The sequence below is a fragment of the Balaenoptera acutorostrata genome, chromosome 4, assembly GCF_949987535.1.
Source record: "Balaenoptera acutorostrata chromosome 4, mBalAcu1.1, whole genome shotgun sequence".
NCBI classification, from domain to species: domain Eukaryota; kingdom Metazoa; phylum Chordata; class Mammalia; order Artiodactyla; family Balaenopteridae; genus Balaenoptera; species Balaenoptera acutorostrata.
The window spans coordinates 144256494-144271537 of record NC_080067.1 but is presented as its reverse complement, the minus strand read 5'-3'; the positions used below and the strand labels follow the sequence as shown (position 1 = coordinate 144271537).

The following is a 15044-nucleotide window of genomic DNA, read 5'->3' as shown; positions in this document are numbered from 1 at the left end:
GCTTTCACAGCCCCAATATGGCCACCAGCAGTCAGCAGGGCTATATGTACCCTGGTTCACAATCATGAGGAGAGCTCACTTATGCCCATCACTTTATGCAATGGTTTGAAATTCATCCTGAACGAACCACTGAAGGAACATCATATACCTTCTGGAACCAATGACCGTGGCCAAGAAAATGAGATGTATCAACAAGCTTAAGCCAAGTGGGACCCCAAAGTTCATGGGCTATAGTGGAGGGGGTGCACCTAATAAAACTCTGAGTACCTTTAGGAAGAAGGAATATAAGCAATAAGTATTCATTGCAAGTTCATGATTATCCTCCTGTCTTAATCCTTCTTTGTTTCTCTGATCAATCGACTCTCCCACTCTCCACAGAAAATTTCAAATCTTCCCCCACCCACCTCCTACTTCAATAAGAAAATAGGCACTTTCAGACAGAAATTCGCTCAACTCTGCCACATATCACAAATCTACCTGGACCAACACCCATGGTCTGTAAGGACAGAGCCTCCTTCTGCCACCTTGATTTCCTAGCTTTACCCGTCTCTCCAGAACCATAAGCTACTGATTACATCTTCTCCTACATTAGATGGAGCCCTGCCCACTCAACCAGAGCCTTTCCCATCAGTATTTGAATGTGGGCAGGTGTCCCACATCTTTAAAAACTCACTCAACCCCATGTCCCTTGCTAACTATTGCCTTCTCTCCTCACCTTCATAGTCAGGTTCTTGAAAAACTTTCCTAAATTCACTCACCCCATTTCCTCACCCCAAGCCCACTTCTCAAACCACTTCACTGACTCCTTTACCCATCAGCTCTCACTAAGTTGATAGTGACCACCATGTGTGAAATCCAGTGTATAATTTTCAGTCTGGGGCAATTTTCTCTCATCGGTTCTTGGCACTGTTAGCCACCTGCCTTTCTTGAACACCCCTCTCCCGTGGCTTGTGCCACCCTCCACTCTTCTGCCTTTCTTCCTATCTCTCTAGCCACCCTCTCTCTCTCAACATGCTGGGCAAGCTAATCCTTTTCCACCTTCAAATGTTAAATTTTCACAGTAGTCTCATCCTCAGTTTTTCTCATCACATACCCTTCCCTTGGCAATTTCATCTGCCCCCAGGCTTCAATTCCATCCACATGCCACTGACATCCCAAGTATATACCTAATCCAGACCTCTTCTGTGGATTTGAGACTTGGTTATCCCAAGGACCTATTCAATATTCTTGCATATCTCAAAGTCACAATAAAATTAACATTCCCAAAACCAAACATGTAATTTTCCTGCACTCAAGATTCCCAGTGGCACCACCATCCATCCCATTGGCTGAGCCAGAAAACTGGGCATCATTCTTGGCTCTTCCTTCTAACTCACCCCCATGAATAATTCATTACAGAGGTCTATCCATTTGGCCTCCTAAATACGTCTTCAGTCCGTTTTAGTCTCCCCATCTCCACTGGTTCTCTTCTGCTTCTGATAACCATAATTTCTTCTTTGTACTATTGATGTAGCTTCCTCACTCTTCTCCCCACACACATTTTGCCCTCCTCCAAGTCATTTTTCCCTCTGTAGCCAGAGCAATATTTTATTTAGTTCCCCTCACCCATACCCCAAACACACTAGTCTTTCAGTTTCTTGGACACCTCAGGGACCCTCCTCCAACAGAGCCTCCTTCTGCCAGAAACGCTCCCTTGATATAGTCCACTTATCCCTACCTCACTCATTCCGTTGCTCCTCCTTAAAGTCTTAACCCAAATGCCACATCCTCAGGGACACTTTCACTAATTCCCACACCAACCCAAGTGTGATTTCCTTGTTATGTTTTATAGAAGAATCTACCTTTTCTTCATTGCATTTATTACAGTTATAATTTTACTTTCATTTAGATATTTATTCCATTCTTAGAAGACTATAAATCCGATGAACCCAGGGACCATGTCATCTTTTGATGCCCAGAATTCGTCAAAATGCCAGACACATAGTAGGTCCTCAATAAATATTATATGATGAATGAATAAATGAATTATTATCACCTGGGTCCTTTTATTCATTTAGCCATTAACAAATACTTACTGGGCATATTATCAAACACTGTTGCCAAACACTATAGCAGGGGACAGAGATAAAGTAGTGGCCAAGACAGAGCTCCTGCCCACAGGAACCCCATCCCCAGACTTGAAAATGTAGGAACAAATACTGACAATTGCAATTTGGTGAGGAAGATTCTGGTAGGGTGAGCACTGGCCACTGAGAAAGCACATGACCTGCCTATAACCCAGTTGCAGTTTAACTAAACCCTCTCTTCTCTATTTTCCCTTAAACCTCTTCCTCCTCACATGCACGCACACACCTTCTCCTAAAGCAGAATTGTTTTGTTCTTTTGTTTTTGCTTCTCTTTGTTTTGTTTGAACCTAGGATCCCACAAATTTTAGCGAGTTCCTGAGCCCTTGAGCCTTTACAAACTGTTGTATGTTTGCATATTTTAAGAAAAGAGGATCCATGAATTTCATAAGATTCCCAAAAGGGTCCTTGACCAAAAAAAGTTAAGAACCACTGCCTAGAAAATGCAGAATAATGGGGGACAATGAAGAGACGGGTGACTCTTCAAATATCAGGTATCAAAGGGTATTTTGAAATGTCCAAAGAATAGTAAGGCATAAAGTAAACCCTGACATCAACAGGAAGATGAAACATGATGTCTCCAGATCTTTCTCTGAACGGTTTTTATTCCTTTTGAAAAAAATCAACAAGCAACCAAACACTTGATGTAAGGGAAAAAATGCTATTGATCAATGCTGCTAATTCTACAAGAAAGGTCAGCTTTTATGCTTGACCAAGGGAAGGAATGGCACTAAGAGAATTGCCAGTGATGTCCTCAAGCAGAGCCCTACATCAAGGCTTTCACATGTGAAATTTCTTGTAGATGACGTCATCATTTCTCTACTCTGGTCATTATTTTCCCAGCTATGACAGATGAGGAATAAGAGAAGCTAAGTAGCCTATCCAGGCCACACTGCGGCTCTGGGCAGCCCAGATTCAAACCTGGGCCTGTCTGCTTCCAGCTCCCACTGTTCAGCTCCACTGTATCATTGAGAAGCCTATGGATTCTATGATAAAAGGAAATGAGCACGTCCAGAGATTTCAAATTGCTTTAGCAGAAGGAAATCTTCATACAGCTTCCTGTTCTGAAATATATTCCCTCTGTAGGGTCAAAATGAGAAACAAGAATGTGTGTGCATCTAAGTTTGCTTATTTTACAAAAGGAAACATAGGGTAAAGCAGAAACAAATGAAAATGGCTGCATATAGGAGGTGGGCAGAAACAGGATAGAAGAAGAGGTGGGAATGAGACTTTTCTGAATATATCTTTTTATGCTGACTTAATTTTTGAACTATTTAAGTGGTTTAAAATTTCTTTAAAAAAAAAAAAAAAGGACGACCAAAGCAAATCCTAAAAGGAAATACAATTAGAAACAAATGAACCTAACTAGATATAAAACAGATAACAAGCCACATAGGAAAAAGGATGAATCCAATAACTTTGGAACTCAGTACTTGGATTGTACTACCTCAGTGGGAATAGTCTAAGATTAAAAAGAATTTCAATTTTTAATTTTACCTCATAGGTTTGTGGATGATGGTTTCAAAAGTACACAGAGCACCTGTAATATTAACAAAAGGTTGTTTATTCAGATCATACGAGATAGTTTGCTACCACCTCTTTCCTTCAGTAGAAACTCACAGGACTTACAGAGTAAAAGGAGGAAGTGTTAAGATAGCCTTTGATGGGTGAGTGTTCTATTATAGAATTTTTTGGAAGCAGGGAAGCGTTCTAATTGGCTTTCAAGTGCATTTGGCAGTCATTGGTTCACTATTTACTGGTACATACTGGGGCTTTCTTGTAAAGTCACAGGGGCTTTCCTGTTTCAACTGGAAGCATATCTGGTCCTCTGCTGTGAGGTCTGAGTCTTGTACAAACAATTCTTCAGTAGACTTATAAGTGTGATAATTCCAAAGCTGCTTTGTGTGCTCGTAGGAGAGAGCCAATGATAAATGTATAGATTTTTGGGAACCCGGAACTGTTGGAGAAGAGAGAAACAAATATAGAATGGGAGAGGTTGAAGAAGAATCCTGCAGTTTATGATTTGATTTGAGGCTATCTCGTGATTTCTTTCAAAAAGAATCAAGGTTGTTTAGTGTCTCCAAGCAACATTCTGAAGCTGGTAGCCACTGCTCCAGATTGAGTAGAGAATAAGTACATTTGTACGGAAGACAAGGTAAGAATTGACAGGCTTAGGAGAGCTGGTGGGGAAAAAATGGTAGATATGATGGGAAAGACAAATGGTGAGCAGGTATTATTTGGCAGTCAAGTTACAACACCCAGTGGCAACATCCCTTGGGCCATGATGATTCATCTACTCTCCATTTTATTTTGTAAATATAAGTATAAGGCACTTATAGGAGTTATAAAGGTCACAATGAACACATGACCCCTGTTTTCAAAAATAGATATAATAGTGTGGCAGTTGAGGACATAGGCTCTAGAGACAGGCTCCCTAAATTAGAACCCTAGTTCCACTCTTACTGGTATTAGTCTGCTAGGGCTGTCATAGCAAAATACCGCAGACTGGGTGGCTTAACCAACAGAAATTATTTTCTCACCATTCTGGAGGCTAGAAGTCCAAAAGCAAGGCACCATCAGCGCTGGTTTCCGGTAGGGCCTCTCTTCTTGGCTTGTAGACAGCTACCTTCTGGCTGAGTCCTCACGTGGCATGTGGAAAGAGAGAAAGCTCTCTGGTACCTCTTCCTCTACAAGGACAATGGTCCTACTGGATTAGGTGACTTTTGTTTAACCTTAATTCCCTCCCTAAAGTTCCTATTTCCAAATACAGTCACATGAGGGGGTTAGGGTTCAATATAGGAATTTTGGAGGCACACAATTCAGTCCATAAAGCTGTGTGACCCAGAAAATTTACTTAACCTCTCTTGGTCTTAGTTTGCTTATGTGTAAAATAGATATTGTAGCATCATCTACCTATGAATGCTGTTGTAAGATGTTAGTTGGTTGATGCACATAAAGTATTTGGTGCCAGGCATACAATAAACACTTAATAAATAATGTTTATTACTTAATTCAATACTTGATTTATGAATTTATCAGTTACTTTGGTGAGAGGACAATTAGGAGTACACATGTAGAATGCCTTTTTTTAAACATTTAAAAAAATACACTTTGCAATATTTTCCTGTGTAGCTAGAGGTGAACCTCACTGTCCATCCAAAATTTCAGTAACAGAAGAAGTACAACTGTTTATTGAAGGTATTCTTAACCTGAGCATAAGACAGGGCTTGTTGTTGTTTAAATGATCAGCAGTTGGCTGAGCCTAATGAATTAAAATCACTATTACATTATGGCAGAGATTACTCTATACTGCTTCTTTTTGACACTGGGCTTGGTAAATCACCAAGATCGTTCTCCCTCACAAAGACTTATAAACATTAGTGCAGAACACTTTATTACTGCACTAATTCAGTGCAGTTTTTATTGAGAATGAGAACAAAGAGTAAAGGAAAACATTACATCATGTAGCCTGGTATTTGAAATAAAAAGACAAAACGCCTGCAGTCAATTCTTTGTTTCTGACTATTGGCAATATAGATTAATTTTACAGAATTCCAAAGTGGTGAGGGTGGTTTATTCCATCTTATTTTATTGGAATCACATTCTCCAGGCAATTTTGATGCATTTTCTATCTACTGAGTGCTTACCTCCAGCTTTATCCAGAGGGCTCTCTCTTGAGGATGGCTTTCATCATATTGGTATTCTGCACAAAACATCTCCAGTCATCATTTGTCACCGTGAATCTAAAAATAAGGCTTTGCCTGTTACATCTCCATCTTGCAGGGTCTGACCCGTGTTTGCTCAGTGCCTGTTAGATCCCTCAACTGGGCCTCAGTCTGGTTTCCCGGCTTCCTGGGCTTTTTGTTCACCACCAATGACAAGCAGTCCCTCCTTCGCCACTCCTTATTCTAACGTAGTCTTACTCAAGGAATGAAACACCACCAAAAAGATGGGCTGTTTCTATTCACTTCCAAGTGAGTTAAACTCTTGGAAGATTAACCAGAGAAGCTCTCAGTGGAGAAATTATGAAGTGCAATAATTTTTTTTAAGACACACACACGTGTGTGCGCGCGCCTCTGGGCTTTGGGGAAATAACTTAGACCAGACAACGCTGCTATGGAAATCAAGCAGGCTCCTCAAGCACAAAGTCAAAGGCATGCCTGACCCACGAACACACCAACAGGCCGTTCCTCCTCTAACCCCACTGGCCTCAATGCTGTCTTGCAATGTCAGTGTCCACCTGTTTCTTTCGAGATTGTGAGGCCAGATTCCCCAGGGATGTGACATGAGTGGTCTCCACACCTCAGTTTCCTCATCTGTAGAACAGGGATAGAATAATAGCACCAGCTCATGGGGCTGTTATAAGGATTAAATGAAATAGACAAGGTAAAGGGCTTAGGGAAGCCCCAGCTCACAGTAACTACTTGGGAACATTCCATGAAGATGACAATGACATGATAATGAGGAATGAGACAAAACGGGGACCATCATTCATAGCACAGGTCTTATATGCCACGTCCTTCTCCCCGATTTCATCTTGCCCACCTCTAAGCTGACTCTCAGTTGTGGAATTTCCTGTGGTTATTTGCACAGAAAGCAGTCAAGGAGACTAAGTAGACAGCATCCTACTCTACAGAGACCCAATTTCTGACTCACTGTCAAGGAAGTAAAAATGCACGAAAAACTAGTTGAAGGGTGAGAAACACAATCATGTATTTCTGTTTAACCCCACTAGCTGGATCACGGAGCCAAGGAGACCATGGATGGAGTTTATGCCCCAGATGCACTAAGCCTCCCTCCTTCCCCTGCCCCCACCATACATTCCGAAGACCCCAGGCACCCAGTTGGATGTCAGTTATCGCGAACCCTTGGTCATTAGGGGACGCAGGCAGGGGTCCTCATTTCTGGAAGTCCCAGTCAGAATTCCTGATTCTGAGCTTCTACAGGAATGAAAAGATGGACAGTAAGTTCCCTGAGGCTGGGAACTCAGTACCCAGCACAAGGATTCCATTTAATAAATATGACCCGAATAAATGAGTGGTTAACCATTCTGATCACAGGATAACTTTAAGAAAAGACATTATAGCTATTTTGAGCCAACAGATGTTTGGAAACATTTAAGTAATAGTACAAAGCAGAATTATATAGATCAAATTATGTCACAATTCTTTTTAATTGTTTCCAATTCTTTACATAAAAAGCATAAGTTTGTATAAACAACAAGGACCTACTGCATAGCACAGGGAACTATATTCAATATCTTATAATAAACCATAATGGAAAAGAATCTGAAAAAGAATATATATATATATATATATATATGTATAACTGAATCACTTTGCTATACACCTGAAACATTGTAAATAACTATACTTCAATAAAAAAAAAAGAAAAAAGAAAAGAAAGCAGTTCTGAAAACACAGAACAAGAGGAGCCTTTGCACAAAAGATAAGCAGGCTAATACTGCAATAACAAATGGAATTAACAATCTTTTAAAATATAGCACTTGCTAAGTACAAAATAATGCATGTCACGTATTACGTTACAGGGTATAAGAAAACACTTCCAATTTGACTGTTCGATTTAAGAGCTAGAACGTTACTGCTATATCTACTTCTGTATTCCTTCTCCACCCTAATGTAACTACTTATTTCTATCATTCCCTTAATTTCTTTAAAAAAATAATTTTGTATGTGCTCCTAAATGATATATTACTTATGCTTACTTTTAGCTTTATAAAAATGGTATCGTTTTATATATTCTATACAACTTGCTTTTTCACTCAATATTATGTTTTCTAATTTATTCATTTATACACTGATGTTTATTGCCTATTTTCCATGGATTCATCCTGTTGTTCTTTTACTAATTTCTTAAGTTGGACATTCTGCACAGACTTTCTTCTTTTCTAATATAAGCATTTAGGTCTATACATGTTTCTTACTTTCCATGTATCCCACCATCCTGACATTTTACATTTCAGTATCATCCAGTTCTAAGTATTATTGAACACCCATTAGAGTTTCTTCATTGAAGTTGTTTCAAAGTATGATTATATGTGTTATGAAATACATAGTAGTTTCTTTTCATTCATCGTTTCTTTTTATTCATGATTTGCATCTACTCATACACAGAATTAGGGGATACTCTTCTTCAGTTTTGTCCTCTGTGAGATTCCCCACCCTTTTCAGCTCCCAGACCCCCTCTTCTCTGTCTATAAAGACAGGATTTCTCTCCACGTGTTGGACATCCATACTGCTGCCCGGTTTCACAGGCTCAGAGTTCATTCTCAGAGTAAGGCAGTGAGAAGAGAGGAAAACGCAGCCACAAACTCTTTGGTCCGCAGAGACCTCTTTTCCCAGTCCTCTGGCCAGAAAGATTTTTCTCCCAGCTCCAGACTGCGCAGCACTGAGGGCTGGGTGCAGAGAGACAAAAATTAATGAGGACTCCCCACCCCCATTCTCCAGCCCAGAGGGGCATCTTGTCCTGGTCCTTTGGCCAGAAAGACAGGGTTTCTCTCTGAGATTTTGTTGCAGCACCACAGTCCAGTTCTGCATAGGGACCACTCCAGGGTTAAAGCCAGATGATAAAAGAGAGAAAAAAACAAACCAAGAAATTTACCCCCAAACAAGTCATTCTTCAACTTTTGGTAACCCTCCCTAATCTTCCCACTAGTGGTAACTTTTCAGAGTCTGCAGGTTGTTGCATTTTGTGTTTTGTCTAGAAGTCTTCACTGTAAGCAACGGGAGACAAAGGCTGCACTGACTGCATCCTCACCAAGCCCAGAAGTCCCATCCCTTACTTGTTATTGAACTTATTTTTGATTAAAATTTGGGAGTTTGTAACTTTCCAGTATCTAGTTTGTATTTTAGCTGAGGGTCCTTCCTAAGTAAGCTGACATGACGCGGAAACAGAAATCTCCCACTTTCTTTTGTAAGGACCACAAGCCATCTTTTAATTTAATAATTCATGTCAGACATTTGCAGTCAACGTTTCTCTATAGTTCTTTAGGTCCATTCCCTTCACTTAACAACAGGTATTTGGGGGGAACCTCCAATGTTGAAGCACTACGCTAAATGCTACGAATATGGAAATAAAGAAGATAAACGAACTTTGAGGCATCCATGGTCCAACAAGGAAACCAGACAGCATGAGCTGCAAAGGCTGTGAGAAGGCTGTGATGGGGTGTCACTGAAATGTCCTGATAGCCGTGGGCTCCTAGTTCCAACTCAAGTGGGGTCGGTCCCAGAGGGCTTTAGAAAGGAGATAATAAATCAGCTCTTGAAAGATGAGCAGGAGTCCACCGGGGGAAGGGCATTCAAGATAAAGCAAATAGCACAAATACAGGCATAAAAATATAAATGCAAATGGCAAGACAGCCAGCATGCTCAGAGTAAAGGCTGTGATCTGAACTTGGAGATCAGATTTTTCAGGTTTTGTTCATCTCTACAAAAGGAGCTTCTCTTTTTCCAGAGATTACTTCACTCACTTCAAAAACCTACCTCAGTGGCTTCCTCTGTGATGCAGTGGTTAAGAATCCACCTGCCAGTGCAGGGGACACGGGTTCGAGATCTGGTCTGGGAAAATCCCACATACCGTGGAGCAGCTAAGCCCATGTGCCACAACTACTGAGCCTGCGCTCTAGAGCCCACGAGCCACAGCTACTGAGCCCGCATGCCAGAGCTTCTGAAGCCCACGTGCCTAGAGCCCGTGCTCCACAATAAGAGAAGCCACTGCAATGAGAAGCACACGCACCGCAACAAAGAGTAACCCCTGCTCGCCGCAACTAGAGAAAACCCATGCACAGCAACAAAGACCCAATGCAGCCAAAAATTAATTAATTAATTTAAAAAAAAAAAAAAAAAACCTACCTCAGGACACCGTAATGATCTTTCTGATATGAAAAACAAACACAACTTGCATACACACTGATTGAATCTTTTTTTTCTGACGACCAGGCGGTCTCCATTTACTTTATATTTCTGCACATACATAGATAGGTAGTATCTAAACTTTTATATGCATGGTAAATATACATGTATCATTCCTGTTTTCCGTTATTAGTGTTGTGGATATTTTCATGTTTTTCATTTTTAATCTTTTTTATTAAGCAAAGAAAATTCTGCATCCTCGGCCCACACTCATTTCAAAGCCTGAAACACAATCCGTGAAAAATTGGTCTCAGAGTCACGGTCACACTTCAGTGAGTTAAGTGACATCGAAAATCACAAGCTCTGCTGTCACACGCTGATGTAATTTTGGCGGCTGCACCTTAGTTGGTTTTATTTTGTTACTTTTTCAGCATCAGTAAAAATCACATTTTTTCTAAGAATGGACTGGGACCAATGTCAATACATAAGACAGGAATCTTTCTGCAGAAAATGAAAATTATCAGCTTACACTAGAAATACTTTTCGATATTGTTAGACAAATAATATTCTTTTCATCTCTTTTCAAATGAATTAGGACACCAAAAGGTGAATAAAAATTGGGAAAGCATCCACAAGCATTTGTTTAAATCTCTCTTATTCATTTTTGATTACATAAATTAATTCTATTAAAGTGGTACTATGAAAAGGGATTTTAAGCAATAAGCACATTCATTTGCTAGGGCTGCCATAACAAAGTACCACAGACTTGGGCGGCTTAAACAGGAATTTATTGTCTCGTAATTCTGGAGGCTGGAAGTTCAAGATCAAGGTGTTGGCAGGGTTGGTTGCTCTCTCCTCGGCTTGTAGATGGAGATGACCATCTTCTCCCTATGTCCTCACATGGTATTTCCTCTACACGTGTCTGTGTAACTTATCTCCTCTTCTTATAATGACACCAGTCATATTGGATTAGGATCCCCTCCCAATGACCCCCTTTTAACTTAATTACCTCTTTAAAGACCCTCTCTCAAACAGGTCACAATCTGAGGTACTGGGGGTTAGAACAACATAGGAATTTGGGCTGCGGGAGAGTACAAAGTTTAACCACTGGTTGTTTTTGACAAACGGCCCAAGGGAACAAGCTATTTGCATTGGGCAAGCTCTGTCCCAAGTCAAAAAGAGACAAGCCTTGTAAATGGGATTTTCTAGGGAACTGCTAGAAACTTCAAATGATGACAATTCTGAGCGTGAGGCTTTGAAAGAGCTCCAATCCTGTTCTGACCCCTCCAGTAGTTGCTAGAATGCTCTTTTGCACCATGATCGCAGGCTGTTGATTTTTAAGGCTAACGTGAAGCTGAGCAGGGGGCAAGTTAAAATTTCCCAAAGCTCAGGGTTCTTACTGCGATTCAGCCATTTTTCTTGAGCAAACACTCCTGGAGTTCATTTACAGAGTTCTAAAAGAGTTTGCTTTGTCAGTTTCTGCCAGCGTTCTCATTGCTTTCATGGAGGAGAGGGTTTTCAGAGGTCCTTTCTCCATCAGTCCCAATGACATCCTCTTGGCTGCATCCTGTGTCGTTTCTTCATACCTGTATCCCAAGTTTCTAATTCTCTCTTCAGTCAATCCCAATTGGATGTTAAACCTCCATATAGATCTTAATTTTAATAATTGTATTTTTAATTTCTAGTTCCATTTGGCCATTTCCATAGCCAGAAATCAAAATCTAGGTGGGTTTTAATTTATTTGCCTGTCTCTGTTTTCCAGTCATGTCACAATAAACATATGCTTCCTTGGTGGGAAGAAAAGTTTGAAAGGTATTTTATCACCTTTTCCTTTTGACTTCCTGTTTGTGCCTCACTCTGAGCCCACAGAATCCTGTCATCACCTGCCTTCCCCCATCACTCCCAAACACAGATAAAGAGCTGGTAACTCAGAAGAGAAACGTTGAGAAATAAAAGCAAGATGCTGTTGTTCTTTGCTTTACAATGCCCAGTAGCCCTGCAGTACTTGTTTCAGAGGCATGGGGGTGGGCGGGCCACATAGTTGGGTCAGTCAGGGAAACACTGAAGAAGGGTAGCATTCAGTTTCAAGGGTCAGAGGAAGAGCAGAATGTGGATGAGGGCTGTATGGGCTCAGACTCTGCCAGCTGCAGTGGGTCAGTCACTTCAGTCCCTGGTCCCCAACTTTCTTCTTCTAGCCACGAGGAACAGGTGCACTGCTGTGGGAATATTTCGTAGATCTGAACCCTTCTGTGTAAAACCTACATGTGTCCTGTTCTCCTTACCACACCTGCATTCAGCATAAAGCAATTGCCTAATGTATCTTATAGGCTGTCCTAAGGAATAATATACTGACAGACTGGCTGGCTGCTTCCCTGGACGAATGAACACAGGGCTGCAGTAGGACTGTGGTGAGTCCTACGTGGTTTTACCTTTGTGGGCCCTTTATTCCATTTAAAAATTTTCTAATTATATTTTTATATAATTATATAATATAATATAAAGTATATAATCTACCTTATATAATATGTAATATACTTTATATAAAGATGAATATTTTCATGGGCCCATAAAAGCACTGTGGGCCCTTGGTACTGGGCCTACTGAGCTAATGGAAAGTCAGCCCTGAAGGAATGGCTGAATGAACGCTTCCATTTCCTGAGAAGTTTCATAAGAGAATTCTTCGACCTCAGAAAAAAAAATGCACCAATGGCATTCCCCGTATTTTACACCAAGCCTGTTGCCTAGTTTCCTTTTCTAAGGAGATGGGTGGGATTTCCCTTGTTCTGCCTTTTCACATTTAAAAGAAAGTTATCCCCGACTTCTGGGCTGCCAGTAGCTCATACGGCATTTTTGTGCAAATTAGAAAAAGTCTTCTTGTCTATAAGCAGGAAGGGCGGGTGAGATGGGGGGCGACTTTAAAGTATTATATTATCACACAATCTGAACAACCATCTCCACCGGTCCTGGGGAAAGTACAAACTCAGATCAGCATCCCTTCCAACCTCATTTGGGGGACCACAGTAGCTGCCTCTGTGTCACGGTAATGGGAGGGTAGCACAAATCCGTGACCTCCAGCTGAAAGGCAGCATAAGTTTAGTTTAAAATGTCAAATTTCATTCTAAGTCTGTGGCCAAAGCCAAGACTCAAATCCCAGCAGGACTCAGGCAAAAACTCTAAAAGCAGTGTGAGACCAGAGTCATGACCTCAGATGATCCTGGAGTAAAAAGTGGACAAGACACAACCACATGAGTGTGTACCTGCGTGCATGTGCACACATGCTTTCCTGTGTGTGTGCCTGACCTTGCAGGCAAGTGCCTGCAAATGCCTGGTGTGAGCCAGAACTTTCACGTTGCTACCTGGGATTCCATGGGGAAGCCTGGGATCTCCACCACATGCCCTCCTGCATGGTAGCACATGTCTACAACAAGAAAGACACCTCCTTGTAGTTGTGGCACTGTTACCAAGTCCAAACTCATACGGCTCGCCTCACGGCAGGCCAATAAATCAAGAGACGAGTCGTTGAGGCAAGAAATAGCAACTTGATTCAGAAAGCCAGCAGACCGAGAAGATGGTGGACTAGTGTCCCAAAGAACCATCTTTCCCAAGTTAGAATTCAGGCTTCTTTTATACTAAAAAGGGAGGGGGTGTGGTTGGTGGTTGCAGACTTCTTGGTGTCAGGATCTGTTCTTGCAGCTGTTCCTGTAGGTCAGGTCATGATGCCCCTGTAAACCTCCAACAAGACAAATGTTATCCTCTGTTCTGCAACTTTTTATCTCTATATGAATGGGCAAGTGTTATACCTTTAAAGGTCAGAGCCTTGAGAATGGGCTATCCTGTATATTTCAGGCTATAGACAACATTCTTAACTTGTAGCAAAAGCAACTGAATACAAGGTTAAAGTAAAAGAAGCAGATTTAATATGGAGTCAGATCTGTTCTTCCCTATTATAGCAGCCTATGCGGGTCACAGTCTCAACACCACATGCAGCAGTCCTGCCTGTCTCGCTGAGTCCCCTGGGCGATGCAAAGCCCACAGACACACACACTAAAGCCTCCATTCTCCTCTCTGCAGGGATGACGTGCCAAGCTCGAAGCTCCTACATCACTAGTGAGATCCTCTGGGGGTACCGGTTCACCCCTGTCCTGACGCTGGAGGACGGGTTCTACGAAGTCGACTACAACAGCTTCCACGAGACCTACGAGACCAGCACCCCATCTCTCAGTGCCAAAGAGCTGGCCGAGTTAGCCAGCAGGGCTGAGCTGCCCCTGAGCTGGTCCGTCTCCAGCAAACTCAACCAACATGCAGAACTGGAGACTGAGGAGGAAGGAAAGAACCCTGAGGAGCAGACGGAGAGGAATGGTGATGTGGCGAATCTAGAGAACGAATCCAAAGTTTAGTCCCCTGGCTGGGCCACCCCTTCTCCTCTTTGCCCACAACCTTCCCTTGTCTCTCATTCTCTTTCTTTTCTGTCTCTCTTACTTTGTTCTTTCCTTATATTGAAGTTTGGCATTACCAGAAAACAAATCTTCAAGGTGTAAAATATCTACCTGCCCTCTCAGTTATTCAGATTGACAAGGCAGATTCAGATTGGGTTAAGATGTCATGTGCCCTCATTTGTGACCCAAGCCTGGTCTCCTCCTTGAATACGACACATCCGAGTCCTGGAGATTTCTGCTACTTACCTGCATGTGTTGTACAATACCAGATCACTCAAAAGAGTGCATCCAAGAGTTTACCTGGGATATGATGAGGAAGGTCTCTGGTGCCTATTCATTCATGCAGTGAGACATAGAGTCGAGCCCTCAGTTTTATACATGTCAATAAATTTCATCTACAGGGCGAGGTGCTTGCCCCCTGCGGGCATTGCAGTTATAGGACCCAGGTGAGGTAAAGACAAAACACTGTACATATATATGCCTTATGTAATTATTTTCTTTTGCAGTTAGTAATAAAACCCAGCATGTACAAAAGTACTGTAGAACAAAACTTCTAAATAATGTACATAGATGTAAAATTAATGTAGGTTTAGATATATAACTTTAGAGATAAG

The 15044-nt window shown here is 41.5% G+C and overlaps 1 protein-coding gene across 1 annotated transcript in view; it reads left to right on the top strand.

Moving 5' to 3' along the window:
- The window catches only part of KCNJ6 (potassium inwardly rectifying channel subfamily J member 6), a 114115-nt gene extending 99616 nt beyond the window's left edge, over positions 1-14499 (top strand). The window contains exon 4 of the mRNA XM_057544946.1: positions 14066-14499. Within this exon, the coding sequence (XP_057400929.1) occupies positions 14066-14391 (326 nt within the window). The 3' untranslated portion in view covers positions 14392-14499. The remainder of the gene's footprint in view (positions 1-14065) is intronic.
- The last annotated feature ends 545 nt before the right edge of the window (positions 14500-15044 follow it).